The sequence below is a fragment of the Primulina tabacum genome, chromosome 3 (assembly GCF_025594145.1).
Source record: "Primulina tabacum isolate GXHZ01 chromosome 3, ASM2559414v2, whole genome shotgun sequence".
Taxonomy (NCBI): Eukaryota; Viridiplantae; Streptophyta; class Magnoliopsida; order Lamiales; family Gesneriaceae; genus Primulina; species Primulina tabacum.
The window spans coordinates 16,578,637-16,598,146 of record NC_134552.1 but is presented as its reverse complement, the minus strand read 5'-3'; the positions used below and the strand labels follow the sequence as shown (position 1 = coordinate 16,598,146).

The following is a 19,510-nucleotide window of genomic DNA, read 5'->3' as shown; positions in this document are numbered from 1 at the left end:
GGCTGATTTGTGTCTCCCCTCTGCTCTTTATCTTGGCCCCAAAAATTCTCACATGTCACCTCACTGTACACTCTTTTTCTTCCTTCTTATTCACAACCAAACTCCCACACTTGTCCTCACTCATAATATTTACTCGCTGTAATCGGTAAGTTTGTGTATTCTTGTCAAAAGGGTTGCTGAATTTTCTTCAAGAATTGTGAGATAATACTCAATGGGATTGACTTCTCTGCAAGTTTGCATGGATTCCTCAGACTGGTTGCAGCAGGTAATTAATTGTGTTCAAATGATGTGGTTGGAATATGTATCGATGCATGTGTTCTGCCAATGCCATGCATTTTTTCTTTCATTCACGAAGTTATCTTCACCCTATAAAAGTCTGTTGAGATAATGGATAAACGGGTTGGATATTAGTCATAGATAATTATTTTTGAGGTTGGACTAAATTCGGAACTCGAAAAGTAACTCGTTTTATGTTCAAACTCAACTTGAATCAAAGCATCGAAATGGCTAAACAATTCAAAAACTATCCACAAAATAGTATATATTCATGAAACTCAACCCAAAATTTTTAGTAATTAGTTTCAAATATCAAACAAATGTCCTTCATAGTTGCCGAAAAACTGGATCTTTCTAGCTGACATACGTCATCTGACCAGTGTTCCACTAAAACTTGTACTTTCTTGATTTTTCAGGGCACAATTTCCGAGGAGAATCCAGGACTGGATTCTTCGCCAATCACGCCACCATCTGATCAAGAAGACATACTCGCATGTTCCAGACCTCTAATGGAGAGGAGACTCATTCGTCCCCAGCACGAACAAGCCCTACAATGCCCCAGATGTGAGTCCACGCATACCAAATTCTGCTACTACAACAATTACAGCCTCTCGCAGCCAAGATACTTCTGCAAAACCTGCCGCCGTTACTGGACGAAAGGGGGCACCCTCCGCAACATTCCGGTCGGAGGAGGATGCCGGAAAAACAAGAAAGTTTCCTACAATCCCAAGAAACCGTCTTCAAATACAGATCTCCAGTCATCTGTACCGATATCTGATCTTCACCTTAACGGCGGCCAGCAAAACTACGGTGGATTAAACTATAATGCTAACAATATGAACAGTTCCACGGAGCTTCAGCTTGCTTTTCCTCATGACCAAATCCACTTCTCGTCACTCCTTCCAAATGGGCTTTTTGCGAGTAATTTCAACGTTACAAACCCTAGTTTCTGGATGGAAAATCCTGCTCAAATCGAATTCATGGAGAACAAATATGAGAGCCTTTTGGGGAGAGATGATTTGATGGGTGGGGTTAACGGCAACTTCCATGGCATTTGCTCTTCATTTGAAGCACTCCCGTCTGTTGATCATCACCACCATCAGAATCAGATTCACCATCGGGGCGATGGACCAATTCTTGAAAGCTATCATCATCAAAATCTTGAGGTGGACATGAAGCCAAACATGTCGTCCAAGAATGTTTTATCACTCGAATGGCATCATGATAATCATCATCAGCAAGCCGCAGCATGTAATTCTGATGCAGGGATCGGATCCTGGACTGGATTGATGAATGCATACGGATTTTCAAATCCTTTAGTCTAATTAATCGGTTAACTAATTAATTACTCTAGATTAAATTAATTTAGTAGTTGATTGCCTGCGTGATCATCAGTTTTTCTTGGCTTTCTTTGTTCATCTTGTTGCATTTATTAAATTGCAACGAATGTGGGCTTAAAATTTCATTTTTTTAAAAAATTTATTTTGGTTTTGTTTTTGGTCTTATGTTTAGCAGCTTTAATTTACTTATAATTACGTACTAAGTGGATGAGTGTGAATCAGGGAATGTCGAAAGACTTGAGAATGATAAATATATTTTATTAAATGCAAGCTTTATGCCCCTGATTTATTTCATTTTTTATATGCTTTATTGTTTTATTTTTCAAGATTATATTGTTGTGTTGAATGATTATTTTTTCTTTTTAGACTTTTAAAAATTCATAATCTTCAATCTTTTGAAAAAAAAAAAACATAACCATTAAGTATTCATAATAATATGGACAAAAACTTGTGTGAGACGGTCTCCCGAGTCTTATTTTGTGAGACAGATTTCTTATTTGGGTCATCTATGCTAATAGTGTTAATTTTTTATTGTGAATATCGGTAGGATTGACCCGTCTCACATATAAAGATTCGTGAGACCGTCTTAAAAGAGACATGCTCAATAATATGATACATTGTTGTATCATCCCATTTTGATTCAAGTTTTACAATAATTGAAGTTAAAAAAATAATTATGTTACTCTTATGACCTTATCTTTTGTTTTATCATCACAGTCTTCGTTATCACATCTTACCCAGGTGATGTCTTAAAAGATTAATGTATTTTAAACAAAGATTAGTTAAATTTTTTTTATTTGAATTTGAATTAGATCGAGTTTGTTGATACAAAAAATATCATAGTATTAACCGGAAAGAGGCTGCAGCATAAAGCCCAATAATAAAAATAATTTTCTCATAAGTATATTGTTTCATAAAAAATAATAATTTTATATTTATTTAAGTGATAAAATATAAAAAACTTGGATTTATTGTGAATTTGTGCTAGACTTGTTCTAATGAAACAGGACTAGAAATAGGGTCATTTTCATTAAGAACATGAGATGTATGATTACTGAAAGACTCTTACATATATTCAAAATAAATAATCTTGAATTATATTCCTTTCTGGATCCATTACCACTTCTGCAACATGCATAGTCTCCTCGACCCAAACTGGTATTGCATTTATATCTTGGTCATAAATTTATGTAATTTCCATGTCTCCTATTATTTCTATAAGCCCATATTCTATTACATATCCATGAGATCTATTTGAAAAATGCACATTAACTTCATTGCCACCACTCAGTGTGTATTTGTCATCTAAGTTGCTATAATCAAACTTATTAAACTCAACTTTTTTAAATATGCGAAGAGCTTTGGTTTTTTATAATAATTTTTTGTGTTACATGTGATTTTATAACTTCATAGGATGACCCGAATAAGAGATTCATCATACAAAATACAGTTCGTGAAACATTCTCACACAAGTTTTTGCCTTAGTTTTTTATAATAATTTTTTGTGTTACAGGGTGATTTAAAAATCTAAAATAATATATAAATATAAAAATATATGATTAAGATATGAGGGTTTTTAGTTTATAAAAAAGTATCATGAGCTCAAAGTTGGTTGATCCTAAGTTTCTTCTTAATATAATAAAGTTAGAACTTAGTTAATATAAATTATGAAATTAATATTTTCCGTTGACTATTTAAACGTAAAAATATATAAATATATTAATAATTTTATAAATAGATATTTTATGAAAAAAATCATGATGTAGATAAAATAACGAAAAATACTAAGTTAAGAATATTCGTTTTACGAAGATGGCTGAAAAATTTTGTGCGCGTAGCAAAAAATGCAGTAATTAAACATGAAATCTGCTCTAAACCTTATAATACACAAACATTTCAAATGCTAAAAGAACACAGAATGATCATACTTGCCAAAAACTTGATTAAAATCATTTCCATATTTGTACCCGAATCAATATATCGTCGAAAATAAAACTTTGCGCACACAACGAACAGGTTACAAGAAACAATAATGACTTTTGTAAAAAATGATTTTTCCAAAGGAACTTTCACTCAGTCTTCACTCATATAGTTACTTCGTCTCAATTCTCGAGTTTTATAGAGATCCCACCAATAATTATTATCGAAAAATGAGCGGAAAAGTAGATACAATATGACCAAGTTTATCCAGGAGAACTTGCTGTATCAAGAATTGAGTGCCTTTAAACATATGTAATACCATTTCTCAAAATCATCCTCAAAGGTGGCAGACAGCTTACTGTCTTAGTCCTCCAAAGCATGCTTTGAATACGAAGTGGTCCAACGACCAAACAAAATAATTTTGGCTGTTCAGCTGGCTGGTTCAAATCGGCAGACACAGTCGTATAAATTTCCTTTGATTAGTTTGGCTGCCAATCGCTGATTCTTCACCATTGCAAGCTGCATATCAAACACAAACACTTGGCCAGGTTTTTTTTTTTTCCGCGGCAATACATTACACAAAGATTGACCTTGTTTGAGTGCTACAAGATAGGACATGTTTGGTGGTAAAAACATGAAGACGCAACTCAAATATTTGATCTATCCAGTCGTTTTGATATATTATGAAGTTACTGTATATGATGATGGCCCGATAATCCCACCCCATAAATCGATCTAACTTGTAATACAGGATCTTTACGTATAATACTAAAGATTTTTGGTAAATCAAAAGTGACAACCGTTGGTAAGCAGCCTGAGGCTGTGTTTCGATCGTTGGGCCACATATGCTACTACACATGGTATGCCGTGTATTGGACGGACAAAATATAAAAAACTGACCTTTAGAGCATCACATTTAAACCGTGCATAGAAGTTTGTATGCAAAGCGCGTCCCATCCCTTCCAAAATTATCTGCTCAAGAAAACCAGATGGCATTTACTACAATGATGGAGTTTGTTATAAGATGTAGTGATCTATACTTTATTAAAACACCTCAACTATAACACGCTCCAAAAAATGAAATGCGGAATTTTTTTTACCAGATCAGCATCCTTGGCAGCGGCAGCTAACTCCAAGGTTACTTGTCTAAAGTCTATGCAAGGACTGCCACACCCATTCTCAACAGCCATCAAAGGTACAGAAGACGATCTTTCTTTAGGACTATCTTGCAAGGTGATCATTGCATCCACAAGTAAGCCTCCTGCTTCAGCTGCCCGTCTAAGAATGTCGCAATGCTGTTAAGCAAATGGTTAGTCTGATTCTAGCCATTTACTGGATCCCGAATATATGCACATTAATCGAATAAGGCAGTTAAAAAGTATTATTTACATGTAACGTGTCGGTTAAGATGCATGTAAGCCCGCACAAGAAAAATAACAACAGCTTGGTGCTCAGCAGAGTAAGAGACACAGACTAGACAACAATAACAACAGCTTGGTGCCTAGCAGAGTAATGGGTATAGACTAGAATATTAAATACACGATATGCGATACAAGCAAGTAATCTTGGTTCAAGTTTCTTCTGTTTGACTTTGATGACAACATAGATAACATCTCAACCAAAAATAGTTTTGATGATTTATGGAGAGTATCACAGGTATATAATTTCTTCCTTATTTGAAAGTTAGCATAGGCATTAATTGCTGAACAGCTATTGCAAAGACATTGTGCATAAGAATTAACAGACCTTTGCAGCCTCAGCAATAATATCAGGTAACTCCATTGCAGTAACATCATTGAGTGCAGGAAACGTATTTGCAACCAGGACAACCTGAAAAGGTAACCTCATCATATTGCATCTGGGAAATAGATGAGAATGTTGCAATAGAACAGTCATAGTTCAGAGGGCTAATTAAGTTCCATCTATGATATAGCATAAAATTTGTGTTTGCTAAAAACTTGAAGCCGTTAATTAATCAAGATTAGACATGCACAAGGCTGGAGTAAAAACCTCTCTGACTTTTCTTGGACAATGTGGTTGAGATCATGTGTGATTCTTAATAAGAAAAATAACTATAATGTTTTATGATATAGTTGCATACAGTTCAGGCACGGGACAAATTTTTACTGAAGCCGATTAACTGCCATTTAGAAAATATTTGCTACTATCGTCAAAGCATCTTTTATTGGTAAAATATATGTCCTCCAGCTAGGATGCATGTTTCACTTCTGGTAACAAAAAATAATGGGAAGTTGTGTTGTCCTCGTTTCTCCACACTACCACAAGCATTACAGTTTCAAATGAATTGTCTCACCACAAATTCTGTAGATAACACATAAAATGAGTTTCGACATTGACAAGGAAAGAAAACTAACTCCCTGACAAAAAATGAATTTCAATGTAACTTTGGGATAAATCATTCGCTATACTCACGGGAAAATCCTTCCTAATTTTCCCAAAACTGATTTTCTCAACAAATATATGTGAAAAACATACTTCAGTTCCACGTCTGAGAAATTCCCTTGCAAGTGGAAGCATTCCCAGTATAATATCAGCACCTGAGTTGTCCACGAAAAGCAATGCTCTTTTATATGGGTGAGACTTCTTTTTGTCAGATCCAAACATCCTCTCTTTAAAAACATCAAAATCATCCACCTGAATATGCATTAAACATAGAAGCACCAACCTATAACAAAAAGTTTATTTATTTGAAAAAATTATGTTCCAGCATTGTGAGAAATAGTAATGTCACACCAACCCGCCAAGGTCTTTGCATCTTGTTACGACTCATTCTGTATATTTCAATAATTGTTCCTTTATGATAGAGATCAACACAAGCACGGGATCCCCAATCAAAGATGTTCGCAGCAAGTACCCCTTCAATTAATGTAAGCAATCTTGCTTCCTGCATGGGAGAAACACTGCCAAGTTATCAGTTGCTCAAAACCATAAGGTAAAGGGCACCTATCAATGCTTCGGTTCATGTTTCATTTTCCTTTCAATTTTTTCATCTCGGTATTCTTGATTTGGTAGATTTAATCTTCTTTCTCCTTTACTTTGAGGCCTGGTTTAGAGATTTTGAAATGGATTTGATTGGTAATGATTACTGTTGGAACTTGTTGTGTTACCTATGTTGGAAAAAAAGGAAATCAAAAGAGTATTTGTGTACTTAATGTTTTAAAAAGACGTGAGATATCAACTTTAGTAAAAAAAAGAGAGGTTTGCCTTAAGAAAGGGTAAAAGCAAGCAGATTAATAAAAAAACGTCAGAAATGAATTTTCTGAACACAATAGAAAGTAAAGAGAACAATGCATGCGATAAAATTTCATCATGTAAATGGACTCACAAAAACATCGGGCAGAAATTCTTATCCTTCAAGTAATGAGAAATTAAACTTATCAAAGCATGCATACCTCATTCATACCGTCAAGCTCCGCCAATAGATCGGGTAAAACAGCTAGTGACGCTTCATTCTCCCTATTGCAAACAAAAGAATCCATCAAATAATAAATAAACTAAAAAAAACTTCTAAAAATGATTTTTGTAATTCCAGTTATTAGCACGCAATCAAATTGAACCATAGCCTAACTTCATGAACTGCATGTGATTTGAGTGAGAATCCATGACATATTCGAAGATGAGAAAGGAACAACAAAAGTTTGTCCATGTCCAAAAGCACAGGTAAACTTGATAGTTCAACACATAGTTGTCAAAGGCGAGCGTCCTCTCGCCTCAGGCGTGGGCGTTGCGCCTGGGGCAACGATTCACAAAGGCGAGCCCAGGCGTGAGACAGCAACGATTCACAAAGCGAGCTCAGGCGTTGGAAGGGCTCTCGGGCGCGCCTGAGATTGCTTTTTTAAAAAAAAAAATTCAGTAACAGAGAAGTCGCATTTTGAAAATGCAACTTCTCTGTTTTTTTAATAGTAACTTAAAATGTAGAAGAAGAAATTGATGTCGATCAAGAAAGTGGTGAAGATCAAGAAGAATACAAGTCCGAAATTCTAGGGACTCTGATGATCCGATGCAAAAAGATGAACTTGATTTGGATGATTGAAGAATTTTAATCAGTGTTACTTATTATTATGAACTTTTAATTATTTGTTGTTTTGTGTGACATTGTGACTTAATTATTTCATATTTTAATATATTATTCTAATTTCTAAGATAAATATGTTTTTTAAAAAAATTTAAAATGTGCCCCTTGCTTTGGCCTCAAGGCTCCAGAGCCCTTGTGCGTCTCGGTGCGCCTTGCGCCCTTGACAACTATGGTTCAACATATTTTTGCACCTAAAACTTTATGCTGCCAAAAGTAATGTCATCGCAGAGTTCATGATCAAAATGACAGACAACCAACATATATCACCAATGAACGCAGTTTTACCTCTGTTTTATGCTTCTGTACACATCAATAAAGTGGAACTCCCTCAAGCATTCTTCTCTTAGTTCTAAGAGGTTGGCCAGTCCCAACTTTCCATATGCAGCTGGCTCCTCCATCAACCTATCAAGCGGGGCAAAAACATTTCAAAAGAAGATCAAGGGAAAATATGCCTATGAAGTTAAATCACAACGAAGAATATTCAACAACTGAAATTTAATATTTCTAAACTATTTACAACAAAAAGACTAATAAAAGAACCAAAGGTGTAGGATTAAATAAGAACAATTCAATTTATCATAGCTTTCTCAATCATGCTGGCTGCAGCTATCATAATTTACATCGATTTGAGTGTTTACCATGTGAAATGCCAGGATTACATGCAAAAAATATTCATCAGGTAATTTTGGTTTGATTATCTGCTCAAAAATTTACATGGCCATCAGTGAGGTCACAGATCAGCTTATATATAATGTGGTTAAGCAGCATGTTTTATTTATTCAGACATTCTAAATTTAAGAAGACAGTAGTTAGCACATATTTTAATAAATAATATTTTCAAACTGACATTATGAATTTTGTGATTGTAATGTCGAAATCAAACACCTTCAGGATTAAGACCTTCTGAACTGATGAACACTCTTAACTAAATATACATCCATGAGAAACTGCCACATGCTCCAGTTATGCCTTCCCTATGTACAGATAATTCCAGATGCGTGTATGAGGAATGACAAATTCACAGAAGCAGAGAACCGAGTAAATTTTAAGCATCATGGCAGTTATCCCTGGGGATTAGAGGATTGGGCTGGCAGACTGAAGATAAGGTGCAGAGAAAAGGAGGCATCAGCTGATGTGATCTCAACCCTGACCTTCAAAGCCCAATAAAGGGTCGAGCATTAGAAACTCTTTTTCATCTCCTCATTTGCTCGCCTATTTATTGAACATTTGAACTCTAATGCTCAAGCTCGACCACTTGTTAGGTTTTTGAAGGTCAGGTTCAGGATCACATTATTGGCAACGGCCCATGTATAGCATATGAATTTGGAATACCATGTAATGATGCTAGTGAACTTATAAAATATCTCCACAATGTAAATGCTTAAGACTCTACACGAACCTTCTTTTCACAGTAAACTAATTGTCTAATCCAGTAACAGATAATCAATCTCCTCTAAGAAAAGATGTACGGCATAAAACTTCAATCAAATTATAGGCACCTCGCCAAGTGAGCAAAGAACGCACGGGCAAATGCATCACCTCTTCTTTTTGCATCATCAGTACCACCTTCACTAGCCACAGCCTGCAAAATTTGCACCATGCTCCCATGGTCATTACAGAGACTGACTTAAGGCCACAGTAGGCAGTAATGGTAAACCAAGCTCAGAAAAATCAACTTATACGATATCGACAGAGCAATTCTCCAATTTGAGCAGCTAGAAAAAGGAAACAGCAGATGAATCCTGTTTCAACTAAATATTACTTAAAGACTGCAACCTTGATTTGTTTTCCAGGAAATGTGAGTTTTTTTTATCCCAAAAGAATCAGAGGAAAACTGTGTTATGCTGATCATGAAGGTTAACAGAAAATTCTAATGCAGGTGAATGTACTCATGAAAATGTTTGGGAACGCTTGGCTATGTTTCTCGTGTTTTCTTGAAAATATTCCCGAAAATGTGCTTCCAGGAGTTGAGTTTAGAAATATGAATGACGATCGATATATTTTCGGAGGAGAAATTTTTTATATCAGTCAAATCAATTTAAAAAGTTAACTGGACAAAGTGATGTGAAATCAGATTTTTAATAATTGTCAGTTTGGAGTTTGAGGTAAGTTATGATTAAATGGATACAATATGTCCTAAGAATTTTAGATTAAATTAATTTTGCCATGCCGCGTGAATTTTATCTTGGTACGACATGAAGCTTAAGAGAAACTAGAAGTAAAACTAAAAATTAATTAAGATTTGGAGCAGTATTTGATCACTGGATTTTGTTGTCACCTCACGACTAATTAATTGACAAACAATTAAAGAAAACACTAACAATACATTCCAGCAAGAGTGAGGGTTTGGATGGAGTAGCTATCTTAACCAAAAGAACTTTATCTGGAAAAAACTGACATTTGGATTTTGGATACATAAGCTATATTAAGTGCTTAAAAAAAACCCAGTTATCCGAAGCAAAAAAGAAAGTGTAGCTTCCGGGCTTCTTTCTCATTGAAAATTAAAACCCCATCATGACCATATCCACACATGAAAACCATTTCATTTTTTTTTATAAAAAAGAGTACTTACAAAGATGATATTTTAAGAATGTTATGCTTAAGTTGTGGCTTTTGCATACCCTAAATTTGTATCTTTATAACCAAGTAAAATTTTCTATGCCATAAACCTACACCACTAAATTTTCATACAAAAATCCGAATTATGCCAACATCCAATATTTCATCTCTAAATGATCATTTACCCATGTAATAAAATATTATGGAATTAAATTAATTTTTTTAGAAAATTTTAATTATAAATTAAATATTTGCGTGGATGAATATCTACTTGTAATTCAACTATCATTTTTGTATCAAATGATAGAATTCCAGGTAAGATATATGCCCATATATTAAATGTTTTATTCAAATTATTAATATTTTAAATTAACTTAAACAAAAATTCAGTAATACTTTAAGTATGATAAAGAATAAATTATTTTCATTTAATATGAATTTGATTTTAATTATATTTAGAGTAACTATAATACATTCTCGATTTTGAACTTGTACAACTAAATTTAATTAAGAAGCACTCTTTTCGGGAAAAGAGCATATTAACAGTTTTTACCGGGTGGGCTTCTCGAAAAGATAACTAAACATATCCCTGCCATGCTTAACTGCTTATCAAAGTTCATATGTTCAGTACTTATTTGTTTATATACATAGATTCAATATTCTGTATGTTGACATTATTCCTTCACATGCTAATTTTTTAACTTCACTCAAGTGTAAGTTGGAAGATAAATAAATATGCTGCTATGATAAGCTCAAATTGTGCATGTTATCCATTATCCATTCATCATTCATGAAGTATGGAACATATCCATGTATGACTTGTGGAAGAAGAAAAAATCAATAGTAGCTAAACCATAAGGATCTAAATAAATAAAATACCTTATCAACAAGATCCGGCATGTGTTCTGACAAGACAGTGAACCAATATCTACATAAGACCAGACATCAAAAATCAAGAATTTGAATATTTGGAATAACATAGGGATATTCATTGAGAGATATTCTATTTGCAACAGACTAATTAGAAGTCGAGAGAAACATAAAAGGAATAAAAAGCATGGTACTTACTCTAGCTCACCATGCTCTGAAATATCTATAGTGTTGGGCTCATATCTGCAAACAAAATTTGAAGCATCATTTTCAAAAAGTCAGATAAGAAAATGCGTTCCTTGGAATCCATTTCAATATAGGGTCCACAAAAGTAAAGGAAATCAGAAAACAATTGATTTTCCCCTTTTTCATGTGCATATCACTGGCTGAACTTGATACAATCTACCAAAATTTTAGGTAGAGGACAAACATCACGACAACATACATTAAACTACTCTACCTATGAAGCAGTCTCATTCAGGAAGAGATATATAGCGTAAATGTGTCAAAAACAGAATATGCAATGTAAGAAAGAGAAAAACTGATGAAAATTGAAGTTTGGATAAGATTTATCACATTAATAATGAAAAGGACAAAGTGCATGAATAACAACATAAAAGAAAAGCTCAACCAAGATGAAAACTTTCAATGAGTATTACACAAGGAACAAAGAGAATATAAATCTTGGTAAATGTACAAGTATAATTTCTGTCAAGGGAGAAGGTAAGGCAATGATCACTTGAAAAAATTGAACAAAATGTAAGGACGAGCCCAAGGAACTCGAGCAATCACAATTTAAATGTGAAGAGGGTGTTAGATCAGGTTTGGCAGAATTAATAGAAGACAGTCCAACATGAGCAAGATAGCAAAAGTTTAACCTAAAACAGGTTAACTATTTTTACATCGGAATGTGAATTCTGGAGTTCATACAATCATCTTACAGTTTTGGATCCGCTAACAGTGGAAACACCTCCAAACTTGGTACAAGATGGAGAACACCCACATTTAGTTTGCTGGCATCAGGACGCAGGGTATCTCCTTTAGATGATGGGACTTCAAAACCTCCCAGGCCAGTAGTTCCAGGAGGGGCCATTGGAACAGGAGCAGTAATTTCAGTTCCTTTCTGCACAAACTTCTCCATCCAGGATATCTGCAACCGTATGTGCATTCATGACATGTTCAAGAAGTTGTTAATATGCACAATCGCAAAGTCATGTTGAATGTAATTGCACAATGAAGGGGAAATTTTCATTTCAATTAAAATGAACTCTAACCCGCATATGTGCTCTGGAAATTCTTGTGCTGGGAAATATCAATCAACTAAATTTCTAAATAATAAGGTTCTCTTTAGTTTGTTTGGATTTTCAAGAAGGCAGTCAGTGGTTTTGGGCATGGCATGGCCAAATCAGTAAATCAGCCAGATATATCCCATTCTTACCCACATGCAACCGACCAAACTCTCTCAATAATTAAGAATTACAACTAAATCATATGTGGAAAACAAACCTTTGGACGACAGTAAAGGAGTCAAAACAATCAAGCACCAAAAGTGGCTCAGGTGTTCAGCAACGTATAAAACTTAAAAAGAACGAGATCTAAACCCTTGGATCATTCCACAAAAACCATCTCAGATCAAACTTACATGTGTACAGAGTAATTTATAGTCATTTTGCGAAATCTAGAAATTCTGTTGACTGCCATCGAATTTTTAAGAGGCTTTGCCAACAAATTTTGGACAGTTTGTAAAAAAGCAGTAGTAATATATTCCAGATGCTTGAAGCATCTTTCAATGTAAGGCCAAAGCTTTTGAAGTCAGAAAAGCAAAATGAATATATTCCAAATACTCATTCCCGATATGTTTTATCATTTTCTTTGGGCTATAAATAGAGAAAAGTAACTGTCCGGTGCAATAAATGGTCAGTACGCTGCACGAAATTTATTACAAATATGCACGCCAAATAAGGAAAATATGTCGGAAAACATCAATTGAGCTAATCTAAGATATCAAAGTAAATCACTCTTATATAAGCAACCAAATAAATATTTCCCTGGAAAAAAATTCATAGATCAGATCTAACCTGAAAGTTGTAAATGGAAAACAAATTAGAATCAAATGTAATGCAATTGAAAAGTGAACTCTAATATGATAATAAAAGACAAAAATGTAAAGCACCAACACATATGGTGAAGTGTGATTAAGCTTGCCTTCTCATTGAGATCTCCTAAAGGTGGACCGTGGACATTTCCTCCAATATATGGTGCACCCATGGGAAACCTTTCTACAAGATGGTGAGCCTTAAGGTCATCCAGCCCATGCTTCTCGTAGCTCATAAATGCACCTAAAGCTCCTAAAAACCCTTCGTGTCGCAAAAACATAGCTTGAGCTTCTCCCTTCGACCTAAAAAAGCAGCAATACAAAGAAAGGTAATAAAACAAAGCTAAAAACCATACCACATGTTCAAGCCATTTGATCAGTAACCTGAAAAGGAAAATTAATTTGACGACATGACAAATAACTTCAGAAAAAGCTTCCATTAAATTTTGTCTACCAGAAGTGGACAGCAAATGAGATGGTGTCCATCGTGTAGGCATGGCCCCTGATGAAAAATCCTCCGAAAAAAATTCTCTTGAGTCCAAAGCGCAATGCATTTAAGTAAGATATCTGCAACAAATTCAGAAAGGATACGATTTACATCTGAGAACTTCTATCAATCAATATGTTGTCATTGCCATAATGTCGTCTAGTCAGATCATGGCAAGAACAGAATCTGGTATACAAAGAAACTTTTCTTGAAGAACAAAACAAGAATTGTTCAAACATCCTTCGATGATTCATCCAAAATTTGAAACATTTGGAACTGCATGATTTTATTCTTTGGCCAAAAAAATGCACTTTGAACGTCAGTGGTCATACAACCACTGTCCCATGCTATATAGGTCCAAATAAAAAGTGCAAAATTCCTTTTTTTTCCCCCTTTTTTTGCTAGTTTTAATCATGATTAAAAAAAAAGGTTGGGTATTAATATCAATATTATGAATGCAAATGGCAACAGAAAATTTTATGAGCAAAATAATTCATAACGTGATTATGTGGTCCAAGGAAAGGACAGAGGAGATAAATATGATGATTAAAGCGGGCAGCTACAAAAAAGAGGATCTCTCAGAGTTTATTCGTTCAGCCACAAATAAGGTCGTTACAAAATTAAGACTAGCTGAACTGACAAATTGTAGATGTGTATTATTCAACGAACAGGTAATTTGTTTCTGTGTTCATTAAATCTATCACATTCAGACATTTAATTTACAACCTATTTATAATTGAAAGGTCAAAAGACAAATGTAACTGACATTCTTTAATGTGCATGGACAGAAAAAATATTCAACATCAAAGAAATTGCACAATCCAACTTGCCTGGCCGATATTATAGGAGATCATTCGTAAGAGGGACAAAGATATATCTTCAGGGCGATAATCTTCAAGCTCTTTATTTTCAGATATCGTCTTGCCAAAACTAGAAGCAATTGTTGATGCAGAGAGACCAATCTATGTCATTCTTAATGTTGTCAGAATATTAGAGGCCAGGAAAAAAGATTACGGAATAGTTATAGAGCAACCCAATAGATAAATAACGTAGAAAGCTATTCACTCTCCGTGAGTGCCAACTGAAGTTTCCAAAAGTTAATTTTTTCCATTTCAACATCACGTTGTATGGCCAACTGAATAAAGCATAGGTAAAATGTATGAGATCTATTCAAGAATGACAATGAGATACCCAATATCATTTAACTGCAAAGAAGCTTATTGCATTACACACAAAAACAATGAGCCATTCACTAAGTTAAACAAAATTAATCAATGACGGAACATTCCACGTTAATCAAGCTATGGTAAAAAGAGAATACTACAAATCCAAAGGAGGGAACACAACTTAGAATAAACTGTGGTGGTGAAATGCTTCAGATAAAGCCAGGGGAGAAAGACATCATGTTTTAAATATTTTAGAAGACGTACCTTGGAGTAGTCCATCCCACCGTAAATATCACCCACAAGCATGTCTATGGTTCGATTATCTCCCCGTTGGCTCAGCTCCAACAATTCATCAAAACTAGTACGACAACAATTGAAAACTCAATTAATCAAATACAACAAGCTAGAAACAACACGAAGTTAATTGTTACATCAAGACAACCACTTGCACTTGGTTAACAGCTTCCCCAGACCCCAATACGTGCCCCCACCAACATTTGTTCCACTAACACGTTGGAAAACTCCATCCCCATCTACCTGTAACCAGGTGAATTTAAGTTTATGACAGTAAATGAGTCTTCTAGGTGAGGGGAAAAAGGGGAAAAGATAAAACCTTGATCATACTGACACCAGACCCTATATTAACGAGAAGATATGGAAACATATCGTTGGAGTCAATCTGTACAAACGCTTTATGACCCTCCATATGCGTAAAAGCCTCATGCCGAATCGCCTACACAAATCAGAATAAGGTAGAAGTGCTCTCAGAAGAAGGTCCCCGAAGGAAAAGAGAAAACTAGCCGTACAACCAATAGAGTGTATCATAAAACACGACAACACTTCCTAGTGATCATTTCTCATTACATAAACCCCATTTCAGAAATCATGGTGCACTTTTGTGAGCAACTTCCACGATTAGGGATATATACCTAATGAAGTTGGTTCATTAATTTTCACATGCACAAGCAACACAAATTTATGATTATATTTAGTTTATACGGCATATTTCTCGTCTCTAGAACTCTCGCTTACTTCCGTCACTTTTCCTAAAACATGGGAAAAAGAATTTGACTTTTGACAGGTCGGTTCAATATTACTTTCTTTGCTCATTCCTTTAAGTTAAGAATTATCCAGGCTCATCTAAATAGTTCATACCAACATACAAAATCGGTATATCACACTAATGATGATTTTGCATGAATGGAGATTGACAATGTAAAGCACGACATTCATCATTCTAAGAGTTAAGATCAAACCAAAAGGCAAGAAGCACCAGAGTAATAATCTAAAGATAACACAGTCATAATCTATTTCAGGAAGGAACTATAACAATACCTTGAGCAAAAAGTTTGCACCAGCCACAAGACAGTCCATTTCATCCTCTTTCTCTATACTGATGCCAAGTCTCTCCTTAAAAAGATCAGCATATTTGTGTGCCCCACCTCCTGTTGCCTTCACTTATATAATCAAGAGTTAATGTAGATACAGGTTTGTTTCAATTCATAAATCTAAAGGTAAAAAGGTCTTCGTCATATAAAATAAACAAATTAATTGAGCAAAGTTTACTCAAAAGAGAAATTTGAGAAAAATCAGTAGGCAATGACAGTTTCTTCACTAGTTAGTCTTGATATTGAATGCAAATGTTGTATTCACATAAAATCGCCCAAAGGAGGGAAGAAGTAAAAGAAATAGCTGAGATTGTGCAAAACTGCAGTTTTGAACTAATAAAAGAAGGAAGCAAAGTTCTGTAATAATTCACCGTTTCAACACTTTTAAGGAGAAACACTAATATTTGACAAAAAAGTTATCAAATGAATGTAATATAAAACTCAAGCACCACAGCTTCATTGCTAAATGAAAAAAAAAAATTGCAATCATAGAAATTATATACTTAGTCAAGTTAATAGAAATCATGTTTAACACAGTCGCTCTGTAATCTATATCACATTCAAAAACTGAAAAAAGCTCCCACTTGCGATAGTATACAGCTGAATACCTTAATTATCGTGTTCTCGGTGTCTGAACCCTGAGCTTGCCAATGTCGTGAATCCATGCCTATAATCAAACATCAGGATAAGAATCAACACATAAACCTATAAAGTATAATTCACTCTTAAGAAAATTAAACTATGCTATGATAAACAAATATTTGAATGTTTGCTATATATTAAAAAATCAATAGATAAGTGAAACTTGCCACCACGATGAAGCTGCTTGGAGTAGATGAAATCCAAGCAATCATAAATCTTAGATGTCTCAAACTTTACAAAATGTAATCTCCCACCAAGTATTGGGTAGCTCCTTCTGTTTACATTGGAAACAGCAAGTCTTTCCTTAATTGTTCTTTTCCTCCTGTCATTAACTGGCTTGTTCTCATGTCTTGAGAAATAAATCAACTTAATGAGGGATCCTGAAAATGCAACTTAGATTCTGACTTTAGAAAGCACTGCAGTTATAAATCAATATTACAATTAACAAGCATCTTGATGGCATGAATTTCACACTTGCATGGATAGTTTCCATGATCAACAGTTACATTACAACTTTTTAATCAGATGATGCAGTTTCGAGCTTAAAATAGACAGGTTCAGAAATACTGTGACGCGAAAGGAACAAGGCAATGTGAGAATCCTGGTGACAACAGTATAGGAGTCCATGAAGAAATTGGAGATTATTCAAAAACCCAATGTTCAAAACCTAGCAAGATCCATGCAAAAAAGGTCCAAGTACTAATAACAAACGTGGATATGGCGAAGCACGTCAGCAGAAAGGTGTATACGGTTGGTTTCAAACTCAAATTCTTTTCCAACCACTACAGAATGAGATTTTAATGAAATAACATAAAATTATCTGAAACCGGAACAAGATTACATTTTTCACCTCTAAGAAAAAGAAAACAGAAACAGTAAGTAAATGGGATCTATAAGGGGAAAAAATATTGATCTAGAGGCGAAAATCTCCACGATATTCTGTCTTGTAAGTGTGAAAAATGGATGTCAGAAGTCGAGTACTGATTGTGCCTGGATTACAGAACACAATGGTTCCTTCTTAATGAAGTTTTTTAATACTGGGAGTAGTTACATGTGGGCAGCGGACTGTTCAAACTATGCCACAGCACATGCATACTCCACTTAGCAATATATAATTTTACGTTTGTTCAGATTCCAAACAAATCCGAAGACAGAATCGAAGCAGTAATTATACATACAATATAAAATCTTGCAACTTCCTCTCTGGCTATCGCCAACACAGTCAAACCAACTAGGACATATCGAGAAGGAAAATATTCGATGTGCAAGTGACTCAAATCAACAAAAATTCATTTTCGCAAAAAGATATACCTCCAATGTCCAAAGCCAAGTGAGAAATATCATCCGACTGATTAGGCAACAGAATTGTGGGGTCCCTCTCCTCAAAATTTCCTTGTATGGCTGCTCCACTGAGGTCCAGTAGTGGCCGGGATGAGGACCGGTGAATTGAATTTCCAGTAAACGATGTCATTTCCGTTTCTCCTGGCTCCCCTCTTTCTAGAGGAGTACTTTCAGGTTTTTCAGTATCCGAATTGGGTTCATCTTTTCCATCAAAATTATCAACATTTATACAGCCGGCAACCACACTGTTAAGTTGTTGGTGGTCCTCTTTTGAACTATCCATTGTAATTACTCCACCCGACCGGCGGCCTAACCCCAAACTGTTTCTCTCCTACTATCCAAGTCAAAAAAGTCAATTTTGATTCAGTCAGTAATCCTACTTTCCAAGTCATTAATGGATATAATATATTATCACAAATGAGGTATAAATAACCAGATGTCTGATCCAAAGCAAACAAATTATCAAAAAGGCCAAAAAAAAAAACGAGTCAAATGCATAAGCGGCCCAGATAAACAAAACCCATATACAACAATTAAGCGTTTGAGAATCTCGCACCTAACCGGACTTGAAAATCTAAATCTTTGAAAACTGGTTTGGGAAAAAGTAAAAGGGCTTTTCTAGAATTAATTTTTACATAAATCCAAAAAGCTTTTTCCTGCTGAAAATAATAGTGGCGGTGGGTCGGGAAAGACAGCGCAGTGAAGCAATGATGAGGCCAATAATTTACAAGTTAGCCGGGAGAGAACAGAGAAGTAATTACAAACTCGCAAAAAGAATCGAACTTTTTATGCGCGTGTTCTTGCCAACTGCAAAAATTGAGAAATAATCGAAATGCATGTGGGATAAAAAAAATGCACAAAGTATGAGTGAAGTAACCTGGTCTGTGGCGTTGGATTTGATTTGGAAATTTATGGAAGAATGGAGAGATCTTGGGGTGTAAAACACAAAGAAGCGCGTGCTCTTCCTCTTGCGAGAAACCGCGGGTGGCTTTGAGGAGATTTGTAAGCCGGTTGGGATTTAATGCTTCCTTTTTAAATTAATTAATATCTCAATTATTAGAATATCTACATTGCTTGCTGTTAAACTCTAATCACTTATAAATTATTTTCTCTGCCATTCATTTTTATATCAACTCTATCTTTATTTTTATTTTGTATTAAATAAATATGTATTCAATTTTATTGCATTCTTTAAATGATTATTATTTAATAATGTTATTTTCAATTTTTTAATACTTAAAATTATTTGATTATTTAAGATTGTAATTTATTTAAAACTAAAATTTAATTATTAATTTGAAATGAAATAGTACAACAAAAATCATAATTA

General features: G+C 34.6%; 2 protein-coding genes across 4 annotated transcripts; one reads left to right on the top strand and one right to left on the bottom strand.

The window, feature by feature from the left end:
• The first annotated feature begins 21 nt into the window (after positions 1-21).
• LOC142540840 (dof zinc finger protein DOF5.6-like) lies at positions 22-1,893 on the top strand. The gene is made up of 2 exons (XM_075647259.1): positions 22-265; positions 693-1,893. Exons 1-2 carry the CDS (start codon positions 212-214, stop codon positions 1,599-1,601), a joined length of 963 nt encoding a protein of 320 aa, XP_075503374.1. The 5' UTR covers positions 22-211; the 3' UTR covers positions 1,602-1,893.
• A 1,740-nt stretch (positions 1,894-3,633) lies between these two features.
• On the bottom strand, positions 3,634-19,175 carry LOC142540839 (pantothenate kinase 2). 3 transcript variants are annotated; one of them, XM_075647255.1, is made up of 23 exons: positions 19,058-19,175; positions 18,151-18,514; positions 17,007-17,219; positions 16,806-16,864; positions 16,145-16,261; positions 15,423-15,542; positions 15,252-15,346; positions 15,074-15,167; positions 14,474-14,605; positions 13,611-13,723; positions 13,267-13,459; positions 12,003-12,211; positions 11,260-11,304; positions 11,071-11,119; positions 9,132-9,214; positions 7,918-8,034; positions 6,950-7,013; positions 6,295-6,441; positions 6,033-6,191; positions 5,283-5,366; positions 4,637-4,831; positions 4,437-4,508; positions 3,634-4,055 (listed from the first exon to the last, which is right to left on the bottom strand). In XM_075647255.1, exons 2-23 carry the CDS (start codon positions 18,461-18,463, stop codon positions 3,966-3,968), a joined length of 2,763 nt encoding a protein of 920 aa, XP_075503370.1. In that variant the 5' UTR covers positions 18,464-18,514; positions 19,058-19,175; the 3' UTR covers positions 3,634-3,965. The 3 variants fall into 3 exon arrangements, with proteins under 3 accessions (XP_075503370.1, XP_075503372.1, XP_075503373.1); XM_075647257.1 differs by lacking the exon at positions 19,058-19,175 and adding an exon at positions 18,737-18,889; XM_075647258.1 differs by lacking the exon at positions 19,058-19,175 and having other exon boundaries at positions 17,010-17,219; positions 18,151-18,639.
• Positions 19,176-19,510: the final 335 nt, after the last annotated feature.